We start from the raw sequence: 15,456 nt of genomic DNA, 5'->3' as shown, positions 1-15,456 counted from the left end.
AACTCTTTGAAGTTCAATCCTTCACCCAACCATGAATGACTACTCATTTTCCAACATAGCTATTCCAGAATCAATATGTTCTCATTCATACACACCTCCTTTTACTACAGGATTAATGCACTAGGATGAAATTTTTTTGCTGAACGCTGTATATTTATTTTCAAACGTTGCTGTGATGAAGATGTAGGTTACCTCTGCAAACACTTATTCACAGTTTTGAGAACAGCAAATCCATGCATTTAGAAAAACTGTCCGAAATATTCTTACAGAAACCTGGAGGAGAGCATGCCACTGTGAATTAATTATGGATTGATGGAACTAATTTAGCAAACAAAGATAAGATTTTTATTTATTTTTATTTGATTTGTATACACCCTGTAACATTCAAGAAGTGCATAACTATGAAAAATAAGGGTTTGTGCAGGTATACAAAAAACATTTAGATGGTACAGTGTGTAAATGTATGTAAGGCTGATATTACAAGAGGATGATCATGTTTGCAGTTTTAGTAGTTCACAAATATGTCACCAAGCAAAATAATCAGAGATATCCAAACAACAAACTATTGTGCTTTAGCAGACATATACTGTGAGTTACCAGGCCTAGATACCTTGAGGTAAAGCACTCCTGTGTCATATCCAAATAAAAACTCTCACCTCATCAGAGACAGCAACAAGCTGGCTCAGTGTCTACATTTATACAGGAAATTATAAATTAACCTCAGAAGGAGGAGAGAAAGGACTTTAGTTATCAAAGTAATATAGGGGGCAGCAGCATTACACCAGGCTACCCCATTTATGTTTTTAATGTTAATGTTTTTATTATTTTTAATAAAGAAAAGTACATATTTTAAGAAAACAAAAAAGAAAGAAAGGAAAAATAAAAATAAAAAAATAAAAAACAGATACATCCATAAAACATATAAAAAAAACTTTCCATTAACTCTAAATACTCACTATTAGAATGGAATTGTCATAATATTCTCAAAAAAAATTAAAAAAAATACAGATACGGAAAATTAGCAAGAACTGCAAGAAAAACCTTTAGGGTCTTTATTCAATCTTAGGTAATTCTTAAGTGAGTCTTAAAATAAATATTAAATCAGCTGTGTTCCTAATATTTTCACATTAGCTCAAAGAGACGGACTACCCAATTTCATCTTCCATGGGGTCTCTCTGCTCTTGCTTCTAAGTCTGTCAGTGTTACCGCATGGTGGGAGTTGCATTCCACTGCAACTGGAACACCAGGGAACAGACATGCTCTCACACTGTGCTACAAAAACCAATAAAAAAGAAAAATGTATTTCAAAGACCACGTATGATATGATGCAATATAAACATTTCACACAATAATGAAGCCTTAAGAATCTGAAGGCATCCATAAATCATTGTCCCCAGGGCCCCTCAATATAAAATGATTTTCTTACAATACATCATAATATAGATTTCTATACATACATACACATAATGAACAGGGAAGTGTCAACTGTCAGAGATGGCAAAACACTAAAAGAAATGGCTTTAACAGATGGACTTGTTAAATTAACAACAAATGACATGTCCCAGACAAGCACATGGGTTCATATTAGTGATGTAGAATAAATTATATTTTTATAGCCCTTTTCTTTCTATCAGCTATACTGAAATAACTAGTTCAGTGTGGGTCAGTAGTGTCCCTTGTGGCTTCCGTTAGGCAGCTGCCTACACTCTCCATATGGTCTCTGCCAGTACAAGCAAAGTTAACCAGAGACTGAATGGGTGGATGTTGGCTGTGTATAGCACTTGCAATGGCTTTTAATATTCAGTATAACAGCTGAAATGATCGTGTTTATATGAACCACTAACTCAGCAGCAGTTTTGCTCAGTGAATAACCGGTTCCCTTCTCACCACCCATGTGGTTCTGTGACCATCACTACAGCAGGTGAGAGAGGGCAATATATTATCACAGGCACACAATAGGCTGAGGCCTCAGACCCAACATGACACTTCACAGGAGTATAAATACACGTGTAATAATAGCACACAGTGTAAGGATTGTCATTTACTAAACCTGCTAATAAAGCTGTGCCAGAGGGATCATGCTGCCTGTCTGCCTGCCCTACCTACCGGGCTCCCCCTGGCTGTACAGCAATAGCCACTTACCTTCATGTCACCGTCCGCTCTGCTGTCCCCACCTACTAGCTCCCTTCCAGACAACCATCAGCCGCCTGTTACAGAAACCATCATCATCAACACGCTCCTGCGTCACACCCGCCTGACCAGCACAGCTACGTCATGAGCGCACACAGGCTCCGAGGCCGCCATATTTGTTATGGGCAAATTAAATTTGATCCATTATTCAGTCTGACCTGTATCACAGACGGTAACGTCATGCTAGGGCCATATTGATCACGTGATTAGTTGCAATCCTGGTTCAAAGTAGTAAATAAAAAGCAGTCAATATTGGACACAATAGAATGTCTCTCAACATTTTGTTCTTTTGACCCAGAGTAGACTGACAGCCACTACAGGCTCTTTCTCCATAAAGTGTTACTCCAACCAAAAAAAACAGTATTCTAAAGACACTGTTTTTGGTGAGTAACTCTTTCTATAGTGACACTATACGCACCAGGACCACTTTTTGTCAATTAAGTGGTCTGGGAGCCCTTTACTTACGGTTTTCATACTGCAAGTGAAAAAATTGCCATTCTGCAGGAAGGACTTGGTAAATTAACAAAATTTTCCTTGCAGGGTTTAAATGCCTCTAGCTGTCACTAGAAGCACTTCCTCCGAAATAGCTAAGTGAAACAGAGTGGCATTTTGCCTCGCATGTGCACTAGCCTCCCAATGCTCTCCTATGGGAAAGACAATCGATAATGATGATCACATCCAAGGAGGCGGGTTGACAGAGCAGAGACCGGCTCTGCGAGGGGGAAAAGGTAAGTAAAAGATCTTTAATCCCTACAGGTGGGGGCAGATACCTAAACAGCTACCAGAGCACTATAGTGCTAGGCATACACATTTGTATTCCTAACATGTTTTTTTAATAAATAAATGGCTAATGCTAAAACGTACCTGCATTCTAGTTCCAGATTCTACCAGCAGCCCGATTTCAACCTATGACGTTACTCCCCCTCGGTGAAGTGGGAGAACTGTTAGAGAGAATGGGATGAGGGGAGGGTAGTGCTGCCATTGGACACCTGTTGCCAACATGCTGTGCGTGCGGACGACTGCCATCCAATATGCAGATAACCAGCCACTCCTGTTCTGAAATGGAAAAGACTCTGTCGGAGGTGGAATTACACCTCTACCCAAAGGGGTTAAAAGGTGTCTGCACATATAAACTACAGACACCATCGCAACTTCAAATCACTTTAGTGATCATGGTGCTTTTACAGAACACTCCAAGCAATGTAACCACTGTAGTGGTTATGTTGCCAAACGTGGCCCTGGCGCCATTGCCACATAAGTAGTCATGACTACTGATAATTTAATGTATTACCTGTGGTCTCCAGTGTGTTGCTCCCTGCCTCTCCTTCCAGTGCTGTGAGCCAAAAAATGCTGCAAGAAGCTTCTGTGCTCTCCTGTGATAAACCCCTAGACCCCTGACTCAGCTAAGAGAGAGAGCCTACAGCTCCAGACATGTCAGGGAACAGCACCCAGCAAACCCCAGATAAAAAGTCAAACTACAGTGGTACCTCGGTCTACGAATTTCTCCGGGATGTTTTGTATTGCAAGAAATTCGTAAACCGAAACATAGTTTCCTATAGGAATGCATTAAAGGACCACTCTAGGCACCCAGACCACTTCAGCTTAATGAAGTGGTCTGGGTGCCAGGTCCAGCTAGGGTTAACTAATTTTTTTTTATAAACATAGCAGTTTCAGAGAAACTGCTATGTTTATCAATTAGTTAAGCCTTCCCCTATTTCCTCTAATGGCTGTCTCACTGACAGCCGCTAGAGGCGCTTGCGTGATTCTCACTGTGAAAATCACAGTGAGAGCACGCAAGCATCCATAGGAAAGCATTATGAATGCTTTCCTATGTGACCGGCTGAATGCGCGAGCAGCTCTTGCCGCGCGTGCGCATTCAGCCGACGGGGAGGAACGGAGGCGGAAAGGAGGAGGAGAGCTCCCCGCCCAGCGCTGGAAAAAGGTAAGTTTTTACCCCTTTCCCCTTTCCAGAGCCGGGCAGGAGGGGGTCCCTGAGGGTGGGGGCACCCTCAGGGCACTCTAGTGCCAGGAAAACGAGTATGCTTTCCTGGCACTAGAGTGGTCCTTTAAAAAACAATCCGTTCCGGATGTCAGAAAAAAGTCAAAATGAGCTGGCATGGAAACCAACCCACAATGAAGAAAAAAACAGTAAAAGGCATGCAAACGACGAAGCTCAGCTCCCTACCTTTCCACTGCTTGAGAAATGCATCCAAAAAGTCCCACAACCGCTGCAAAAATCAGGACAATGAGGGAAGGGGGGGGGGGGGTACTTTGTTGCCAATCATCCCAAGATTCTGACATTGCAGCTGTATTACTAGTGGAGCCACAGTATTGTGCACACTCATTATGTCAGTGAAAATTAAATGTCAAAGGTACAAACCAATGTCAGAGTAACAGAATATGGTATAGTATATACAGGCAGCAGATAGAAAATATTCAAGTAACATGAAGGTCAGTAGTACAGCAGGATCAAAAATAATGCTAGCTAAAATATAAAACAGGCTTCCCCAAACTCAGGCCCTCCAGATGTTGCATGATTCTATGAATGAAATAGATATGCTGAGAATCATGGGAGTTGTAGTTCAGCAACATCTGGAGGGCCAGGGTTTGGGGAAGCCTGGTATAAAGGATGCATGCAGAGACACTCCTGGCTGGCTAACCATGACCAGGCACCATGGAGAAGGAAGTATGGCTTTTTAATACCCTTCCCCTAAGTGTGCCTAATTGATGGAGATTGAAAACTAACGCAAACCTTGTATAGCAGTTGCCATTTCAGAGAAAGGCACTAAGTGTCACAAAGAAGGAAACCAGCAAAAAAAACAACAAGTGTAGTAGTTGTGATACTGGAGTGTTCTTTTCCTACCTTTAGCATATGACAGGAATCTTTCAGCCATATACATATACACCCTGGGTCAGACAGTGTTTGAAAACCTCTATACTGTTTCTGTGGCCTCCCCTGCTTCGCTTCCTGCACAATGCAGTGACTGAATATGACCAACTTACTGTCACATACAAACACTGTCTGACCCAAGGTGCATGTATATGGCATAGAGAACTTGTCATATACTTAAGGTAGTGAGTCTTTTTTTTTTTTTTTTTTTTTTTTAACATTTACTTAATTTAACAAGGAGTCAATTTATTTTCAAAACTTGAGTAAATGATCACTATATAAAAAGCCAGTGTTAAGACAGCAGTACTCCTTTAAGTATCATTGAGATTTTTTTTTTAAATTTTGAAAATCTTAAAGTATTTGTCATGTTGGTAACTTTGTGGCTGCTGTCATTTGAAACAACATATAAGGGTCACTTTTGAAGTTTGAAGTTCACCGATAAATAAAATACACTACCTTCTGGCTGACGTCTCTTGAGAGTTTTTAATTTCGATGAATGAATTAATTAATGAAACGGCATTATCCTCGATTTAACATTTCAACAGTTACACACACACTAGCAGCACTGCAACACGCCGGAACTATAGTTTTTTTTTAAGCCCCTGTTTACTGGGGGACGGATTAGCTACACTGCACCCGCCGTGGTCACGTGGCTCGCGCTGCGTGTTTTGATTGGCGTGCTCACTGCGGCGCGTTCCTGTTCGAGTTTGACGTAAGTGAAGGCTCGGTGCGGCGTGTATTGTGCTCCGCCGTGACCATGGCCAGCGTACACGAGAGCCTTTACTTTAACCCCATGATGACTAACGGGGTGGTCCATGCCAACGTGTTCGGCATCAAGGATTGGGTCACTCCGTACAAGATCTCCGTGCTGGTGCTGCTCAGTGAGATGACCAAAAACACCAAGATGAGTCTGGTGGACAAGAGGCGCCTGAATAAACAGATCCTGCCATTGCTCCAGGTGAGAGAGACCGCCTGGACTGGCGGCTGGCTGAGCGTCATGGGAGTCAGGGGGGATCCCATGGCACTGCCTGACCTCAGTGATGGAGAAAACCCAATGATGTGACTGAATGCATGGCTCAGGGCTAGGAATGGGGGAGGCAGTGTTTATATGTAGCACCCTTAGCAAGGTGGAATTACAGAGTAATAATGTTTAATTATACATCAACATTGAAGGAATAGAGAGAACCTTGCCTCTGATCTTCATCCAAAACCTGCAGCAAAGTGCTAAAGACAGCCTGTGATATTACAATGAAGAGTGCATTCCTTGCTGATTATAAAGGAATTAGTGCATTGATTTGTTTTCACAAAACCTAATTGGGTTCTTAACCCCTTAAGGACACATGACATGTGTGACATGTCATGATTCCCTTTTATTCCAGAAGTGTGGTCCTTAAGGGGTTAAAGGGTTATGCTAACCCCTTTTCACTATTGCTTTTTGATCTGTTATGTCCTATTGGGCACTAGTTGCTTTATCCACCCATCCTATTTTAACCCAAAATTTGTTTGCACTTTGTTTATAACAGAAACCTGATTTCCTTAACCTAATTATTTGGGGAATTTTGGTACATTAATGATGATGTTGAAAGCATTTCTGATTTAAAGCAATCTGCACTACTATGTGTATGTATGCATTTTCTTTACATGTGCTGTGAGATGTGTCAATTTGGGGCCATCTACTGACCATTGAGTATTACTGCAACATTCTAAATTTTTTCACAATTTATACTTGGTTTTGGGTTTATCAACTAAACGTTTATTTTATTATTCTGCTCCTCTCTTATGTATATACTTTTTTTGTTTGATTTTGATTTGTGTGTTGGGGGTACAACACATTGAGTGTGTTAGCAGCATTATAAATAATTCATACCAACTCTAAGTTGCATAAAATGTAAAAATATCCGAGCGCTCCGAAACAAAATTCAATTATTAATATCACTAAGTATGTTATTTTTATTTTTTTAAACTTGAAACTCCAATTGTTGGTGTACAGTTCTCATTAATTGCTGGAGGGCCAGACAAGCATATTTTGAAATCTAAATGTGATTTCTTTCATTGCGTTGAGAATGCACAAGTCACTATTAACGAAAAGACTATATACGTTTCTGTAATATGTCATGGAAATTACAAATAGATTCTAGCTATCCCATTTCTATACACATCTGCTTATACCAGTTCCTATCGAAAACACCCACAGTGACAGTTTTAAATGTTTATACAAATGGTATTTATTATATAGATTTAGATCATGTCCTGCTGTGAGTGGTTTCATCATTGCTTCCCCCCACAGATTTCATGGAAAGTAATTCTCATTCATGAAATATTTGAATCTTTTAAATCTATTAGCAAGCATTCTATTATCCTTTTGTGTGTTTTAATCTAGTTTAATGCTTGATCATTTTTTTACACATGCCAACTCTTACTAAACACATGCATAATCTCTCTGCAATACTAGGGACCAGATATGTCACTTGCAAAGCTGATCAAAATTATAGACGAAGGCTGTCCAAATGTTGCAAGTTCGCTGCAAATAAGGTATTTTGTTTTCTTGTATTGATGTCTGTTTTGTTACTCTTTCTGTCTCTGTATATAAAACCTATCTATATTTTAATCCTTGTGCATGATTGTCTAACTCTAACCTCAACAATTGTGACAGAAAAAGTGTGCAATCTCTGTTTTATTTAGGATAAAGCTGATGGCTGAAGGAGAGCTAAAGGACATGGAGCTCTTTTTCGATGATCTTGCGGATTCCTTCACAGGACCAGAGCCTGAAGTACACAAAACAAGTGTTGTTGGTAGGTGCTGCTTTCTGTAGAAGATGAATATGATTGTTTAGGGTACCTGGTTTGATAAATAGCATTTAGCAAACTGCCGGATTAATATGTCCTTTAGAACACTGCATTCAAACTCTGTTCTCAAAGATCACTAAAGGTGCAGACTTTATAGACTTCTTCAGACAAAATTGGAAAGTCTTCAGGTAGTAATTCCCAACGCTGGTTGACATTCAGAAGTGATCCAGTCAATAAAATGTTTTTAACCATTTATGTTCATCACAAGAACCTGCCATATTGGGAATGAAGGGTAGTGAGACAGACATGGTCCAATGAAGCAGCATGGTATTGTGCAACAAATCTGTTTCTGTCAAATGCATGTAGCAAAACCACCCAGTGCATTGCAGCAATATACGGTCCATGTGATATGTTTGGAATATATCTCCTTTGTTTTAAAGCAAAGGAGCAACCATTTGCAAAATATTAAATGAGTTACTCACTAAACAACAAGTTATATATTGTATTGTGTTTCACCCTGAGTCAGTAGTTTATTCCATAGGCTTTGAATTTTTTTTTATAAATAATGGGTTTAACAGTGCTTCAGGTTATGTTCAAGTATTGGGAATTGTTTTTTCTCTCCCCTCAACACGCTCACACCACTGGACTAGGCAAGGACTGTGTAGCAGAGATTCACTCGCACACGCAAATGTGATTTCTAATACTAATCTGAAAAATTTGCTCCGTCCTAAGCCAACCTCTTTATATGGGGTGCTGGGAGGAGTCCCATGGTTTTTGAATTATGAGCTTAATTGATAATCTAATTTTCATTTGGAAGCTTTAACAACCATAACATGAATCTCAATGGCTACTGCTATACAGTAAGCGGCTTTTCTAGATGTTAAACTATCTGCTCATAGCGATAAGTCCATTTAAACATATGCACACAAAATCCAACTGTGTAAATACAGTTTTGCATATGGGCAGTTAACACCCCCTCAATTTAATCAAAATTGTTCCAGCGAGGTAATTCCTATGATTACATAGATATGGTACTTCTGAAGTGATGTTCCTACAACAGTCCCAGGAGTTAAATCAGATATTTTTGGAGAAAGATTATCCCTAGTGGATGATTGACAGGCTTCAATATTTCATTTGAGAAAGATTAAATATCTTCTGTGTAACTAGTCAAAAAGTAAAATAACGGTACATAATTAAGAAAGACGTGTGGTGATTGTGTGGCAATCACTGCTATCTGCCAATCCAGCGCTCTCTATGCCCATTCACAAGAAAGGTAGTAGGGAGGAGTCGGGCAATTATAGGCCAGTAAGCCTTCAGTAGTGGGGAAAATAATGGAAACCATGTCGAATGATAGGATTGTTGAACATCTTAAATCACATGGATTTCAAGATCAGAGACAACATGGGTTTACTTCAGGGAGATCATGCCAAACTAATCTTATTGATTTTTTTTTTTTTTTTTATTTGGTAACTAAAATAATAGATCAGGGTGGTGCGGTAGACATTGCTAACCTAGATTTCAGTAAGGCTTTTGACACTGTTGCACATAGAAAGCTTATCAATCAACTGCAATCTTTAAGTTTGGATTCCAATATTGTTGAATGGGTAAGGCAGTAGCTGAGTGACAGGCAAGTCACTGTAGTATATTGTAGTTGTAGTCACTGTAGTATATTCGAAGCAAGGTCTTGTTACCCACGGGATACCTCAGGGATCTGTACTTTCTCTTTAATATTATTAGTGAAATTGCAGAAGGTCTTGATGGTAAAATAAATCACTTCTAATTGTATTTCAATTTGAAGGGCTGTTCATCCGACATATGATCTTGGCATACAACAAACTTTCATTTAGCCAGGTGTACAAGCTGTATACATCACTGCAAAATTATTACCAGTGTGAAAAGAAAAAAACAGTCTCCAAGGCTGACAGTGACGAAGCAGAGATGGAGCTGACCAATTCTGAAGATGATGATGAAGAAGAAGAAGGCAAGATGGAGAAAGAGGATCTAGAATTTCCCATTGGGTAATCTCACTATAAATAAGGGACTTGCAGCTTAAAGAATTGGAATGAAATGTCTCTGTTTCAAAGTATACATTTCAGAGTTTTGTTTTGTTTTTACATTGATGAAATAATGCAAATCGTTGTTTTTAAGTTATGAAATATAATTGTATATGCTTTTTGAACTGTACTTTTGGTCTGACTGTTTTACATATGACCACATCATATAGATAAAATATAACATGCTAAGTAGATTTATTTGTTAGCATTTTATTTAACATAGAATTGATGAGACTGTTTGGTTGGGTAAGCAGTCCTTAACCCCTTAGGGACACAAGCAATTTTTGCATTTTTTGCTGTTTGTGTTCAACTGCAATTTGCATCTCTCTCATTTATTGTACCAACACATATTATATACCGTTTTTTAGACAACAAAAAGGGCTTTAATTTGATGTGACCTATACATGTATAAATTCTCATTTATTACAAAAAAATGCAAAATAATGTGGAAAAAACAAAAAAAAACGCTTTTTTCCCCACGTTTTGGCAATAATAATGTGTGCATAATATGTACAGCTTAGGAAAAGTAATTCAAAATCAATTCATTTATGTGTCTTGGTTTACAAAGTACATAATATGTGTAGGATATTCAGTTTATTCAGTTTATTTTGAAAGTTACAGGTTACAAACTACAAGGTCTAAAATAAAATTTCAATGTGAAACCATTTTAGAAGTTGGTATGTTTGTCTTAGAAGTTTAATACCCATTACAGGAAACAAAATTGCCACACAAAAGTATATATTTATATAAAGTAGACATCACAGGCTATTTACCTAAGGTTAGTTTGACACCTTTTGCTGCCTTTTGCAATCTCTGCTAAATATTGGAGTAAAATTGTGTTTTTTCTCTATTTTGGCATATTCACATATAACAAGGTTTTTGTAATGTGTATTTCGTAAATCTAGTGTGTGCTATCCCTGTACAGAACCCCATATTGTGTTCAGCTACATCTGCTGAGTACAACGATACCCCCATTGTATACCTTTGCCCCTATTCTGTGAAGCTACAGTGCCATATAGGAGACCATGCTATTTCAGTTTCTATAGTTGGAATTTTCATAGATGGTCATATGTCTGAATTTGTGGCATTATAGCCATTTGACTGTTCAAATAACCCCATAAAGGCCTTCCATTTGAGAAAGCAGACACCCAAGGGTATGTTATTAGGCATATATTATACCTTAACTTGCCACCATGTTTTCACCAATTTATTTCAAATTTTGTGGTGAGAAAATTTTTTTTATTTTTTTTTTTACATACATGTTGCATTTTCGCTGGGTATTTCTTACATTTGATGAGTGCCACTGTCATAAATTCCCCCTAAGTATGCTCAGTTACCTCTTCTGAGTAAAACAATATGCCCAATATATGACCCAGACACTATTTTGTGAAGTTACAGTGCTGTGAAAGAGATGTGATAAGTTCAGGTTTTTAAGTGTGAATTTACATGGAGAGTTTTAATGGGTCCGTATTCTATTTTTAAATATGTTAGCAGGCTGATTTTTCCAATTACCCCAAAAAGGCATACTATTTCTTAAAGAAGACGCCCAAAGGTATTTCAAATGGCAAATTTTGAACCTTAGCGTGGGATAATTTTTCCGTTAGCTTGTATCAAGTGCAGTGGTAAAAAGCATTTTTTTTTCTGCCTTTTTGACACACAGTGAGTTTGTACTGTATATTTTGCAAACCTTATGTGTGCTACGGCTTTATAATACTTTATATGTTGCTCAGCTATGTTGTCTGAGTACAGCAATACCCCCGTATGTACCTTTGCCAGTTATATGGGGACGTTGAAGGGGCACATTTCAGACACAGCCATTGCAGGTTTTGTCAAACTTTGATTTTTTACGCTGTGTTGTTACCCCACTTTGAAGTTTTTTAGCAGGCTATATATTCCAACTATCCCATAAAAGCATACTATTTCTTAAAGAAGACATCCCAGGGTATTTCAAAAGGCATATTTTGAACCTTAGTGGGGGATCATTTTTCTGCTAGCTTGTACCAAGTGTAGTGGTAATAAGCATTTTTTCTGCTTTTTTGACACACACCGTGAGTTTGTACTGTGTATTTTGCAAACCTTATGTGTGCTACAGCTATATAATACTTCCTATCTTGCTCAGCTGTGTCATCTGAGCACAGCAATACCCCCATATGTACCTTTGCCAAGTATATGCGGACATTGAAGGGGCACATTTGAGACACAGCCATTTAAGTTTTTTCAAACTTTACATTTTTACGCTGTGTCCATACCCTACTTTGGAGGTTTGTTTGTAGGTTAATTATTCCAGCTACCCCATAAAGGCATACAATTTCTTAAAGAAGAGACCCTAGGGTATTTCAAAAGATGTATTTTGAACCTTAGCGTGAAATCATTTTTCCGCTAGCTTGTACCAAGTGTAGTGGTAATAAGCATTTTTTACTGCCTTTTTTACACTCACAATGAGTTTGTACTGTGTATTTTGCAAACCTTATGTGTGCTATGGCTATATAATACTTCCTATCTTGCTCAGCTATGTCGTCTGAGCACAGCAATACCCCCATATGTACCTTTGCCAGGTATATGCGGACATTGAAGGGGCACATTTGAGACACAGCCATTTAAGTTTTTTCAAACTTTACATTTTTACGCTGTGTCCATACCCCACTTTGGAGGTGTGTTTGTAGGTTAATTATTCCAGCTACCCCATAAAGGCATACCATTTCCTAAAGAAGGCACCCCAGGGTGTTTCAAAAGGCATATTTGAAACCTTACCGTGGTATCATTTTTTCGCTAGCCTGTACCAAGTGTAGCGGTAATACGCATTTCCCCCTTTTTTAAACATTTTTTTAACTTTTAAAAAGTTTTATTTAGCATTTAACTTATTTTACTATTTTAAAACTTTGTATAAACTTTTCAAAAGTTTTTTTTTGACTTTTTATTTTTTTTAACTTTTAACCCCTAACTAGCCTAACCGTAAATCCCCAAATTGCCCCACTAACTTCTACCCACCTTAGTTAATAAATAAATATTTAAAAATATTTAAAAGAATTAATTAAATACATTTAACCCCTGAGGATTAAAAAAAATAAAAGTTAACCCTTAGGGGTTAAAAGAAAAAAATCAGATCACAGTGAAATACTGTGATCTGTATTTTGATCACTGCAGGCAGTGATCAATGGGCAGGGAAGGAGTTAAATTTTATTTGAAAGAGGTGAGGGGGGGTGGGATTTTGCTACACACTTTTTTTTTTTTTTTACAGCCAGAGACAGATCAGCACCGATCTGTCTCTCTGCTGTTCACAGCTCACACGGAGCTGCAGGGAAACAGATCGGGTTTCACTGCAGCATGTGTGATCACTCTGACTCCCGGTCAGAGCGATCACATGGGCTGTGAAAGTGAAACTGCCTGTGTTAGTGTGCCTCCGATAGGGAGACACACTACAGGAAGATTAACCCCACGATTGCCGCGATTGTGGCAATCAGGGGTTAATTTTCATTTGACGGAAATTTTCCGTCCAGTGTCCTTAAGGGGAGTGCTGCAATGACGGAAAATTTCCGTCTTGCGTCCTTAAGGGGTTAACCACACACCTCCATTTCCTGTTTGCTGTTGTTCATCTATGGGGTTTATTAAACAGCCAAGCGCCATATCCACTACAGCTCGTTGCTCCTTGAATCCACTACCACTTTCAGAAAGCCGGACGTTCCTAAGCAGTGCCGTGTTCGGTTTATTTTACCTATACTATTTCAAACAATTCTTTATTGAGATTTTACAAGTATAAGAACTCAAGTGAAGAGCAGCTAATCTCTGCCCAGTACAATGAGAATGTTTGTGTCAAGATATATCAACAGTGTTTATACAAATCAAGATAAAACTTTAAATTAACAGTAGGCATTAGTTACTTTAGTCGGTGACTAATTGCTTGAACAGTTGGGTTACTCAGAATTTCTGGCTATCATTAAACATACAAGAGAGACATTAAAGTCTTCAAAGTATGGTGTCTTGGTCATGTGCTACCACTCAGACCTGACACAGCGTCCTTGGTTTAACCGTCAAATATATGTATGCCCTGTCTTTCAGCCCGTATATCACCTTTATATAATTTAACCCATTTGTCCATAGTATTCTACCCTTAATTGCCATGTAGTTTGAAAGGAATCGTACAATTTTGGGAGAGTTTACAGCCATGCATACGTATGTGTAAAATAAGTGTGCTTTTTCTACTAGTTGGGCTTTTCAGGGGCATGTAGGTGAAAAATGGAGGTAGAAGAGAGGAGAAATTGGATCAATAGAGCTGCTGACTGCATATATTTAGAGTATAACTGATACGTAGCTAATAATTGTATACCCTTTGCCACACTATCTTAGTAAATACCTGACTACTTATGACTGTACTTGCATATTCACTTGATAGGTAGGTGGGGTTTTTTTGGGGGGGAGGGTTTTGGTATGTATATTTTTTGATTGATTTTTTTTCCCGTATATATCTTTTCTAGGGAAGAAGAGTTGGCTTGCAACGGACCTCTATCCCAGAAACAAGCAGAATATTTCCTCTCTCAGCAGGTATATAGCCATAGCTCTTGTTGTAATGTTTTGTTTTTCTCTGCAGGGCCCTGATTCCCTATTGTTCCTGTCTTGCCTTTTTTTTTTTTTCTATATATGTTTAAATTTCCAAGTAGGAGGTACCCTAGGTTACCTGAGAAAGCACTTTGATGATTGGTGCATGAACATATCATGGTAAATCGACAGGTATCTGAACTCCAAATAATTAACCAAGTATACGTATACCGACAGATACGTAAAGGTAAACAGAATAGAGTAGTGTAAGGTTTGCTGTATATTGTTTAAACCTTTTATGTGCAAATGTAGTAAAATTCACTTAACTATGCTTAACTGCGTCCCCTGATTACAATACCCCCTGTGTGTGCCTTTGCCAAGTTTTTGTAAAAACAGAGGGCAAGTTGCCAACCAATTTCTAAAACTTCAAAATTGAAGATTGATGCATGTTATAGCTTCAGTGCTTTAGCATCTTACAATTTCAAATTATATCATAAATAAGAAACAATTTTCGGTACCACCAGTAAAGCCATGGGGTACAACTGTTCCTACATGGTGCTGTCCGTGCAACTTAAGGGTTTAGGGTTTGGGTGTAGCTTCCGTCAGGGGGCCTTAGTGAGTAATCAGTATTTTAAAAAATAACACTCCAAGCACCACAACCTCTACATCTAGCTGTAGTGGTTATGGTACCAGGCGTTCCCTGGTGTCCACCAATGTAAATAGTCATAATGTTTATTAACGGTTTGAACTTCCTTCCTGTTCTGTTCTTTCAGCTAATGTTAATGCTTACATCAGCACTGGGATTTTTCTACAATACGAAGTGGTCACTGAGCACTCTGCTTTTTACAATTCTAAAGGACCCATCTTGATTAAGTATTTATGTTAACAACAAATAATTCCCCACTTAAACCTTTTAACCTTTTGGCCTCAATTCCGAACTAACTATTGAGATTTATTGATCATCTATATTTTTATATTATAGCCAGGAGATTATCCTTGAATA

General features: G+C 38.4%; 2 protein-coding genes across 4 annotated transcripts in view; one reads left to right on the top strand and one right to left on the bottom strand.

The window, feature by feature from the left end:
* The window catches only part of RNF34 (ring finger protein 34), a 31,372-nt gene extending 25,745 nt beyond the window's left edge, over positions 1-5,627 (bottom strand). Inside the window, exons 1-2 of one of the 3 annotated variants that reach the window (XM_063456986.1) lie at positions 5,537-5,598; positions 2,143-2,207 (exon numbers count right to left, since the gene is read on the bottom strand). In XM_063456986.1, coding sequence (XP_063313056.1) covers positions 2,143-2,148 — 6 coding nt within the window. In that variant the 5' untranslated portion in view covers positions 2,149-2,207; positions 5,537-5,598. Of the gene's footprint in view, positions 1-2,142; positions 2,228-5,536 lie in introns of those variants that run through there. The other 2 variants (XM_063456987.1, XM_063456985.1) reach the window with 2 other exon arrangements.
* A 154-nt stretch (positions 5,628-5,781) lies between these two features.
* Positions 5,782-15,456, top strand: part of ANAPC5 (anaphase promoting complex subunit 5) — a 51,411-nt gene continuing 41,736 nt past the window's right edge. Inside the window, exons 1-5 of the mRNA XM_063456984.1 lie at positions 5,782-6,038; positions 7,533-7,612; positions 7,763-7,872; positions 9,665-9,884; positions 14,393-14,459. Coding sequence (XP_063313054.1) covers positions 5,838-6,038; positions 7,533-7,612; positions 7,763-7,872; positions 9,665-9,884; positions 14,393-14,459 — 678 coding nt within the window. The 5' untranslated portion in view covers positions 5,782-5,837. The remainder of the gene's footprint in view (positions 6,039-7,532; positions 7,613-7,762; positions 7,873-9,664; positions 9,885-14,392; positions 14,460-15,456) is intronic.

The sequence above is a fragment of the Pelobates fuscus genome, chromosome 5 (assembly GCF_036172605.1).
Source record: "Pelobates fuscus isolate aPelFus1 chromosome 5, aPelFus1.pri, whole genome shotgun sequence".
NCBI lineage: Eukaryota > Metazoa > Chordata > Amphibia > Anura > Pelobatidae > Pelobates > Pelobates fuscus.
This window is presented reverse-complemented; position numbering and strand designations above follow the sequence as displayed.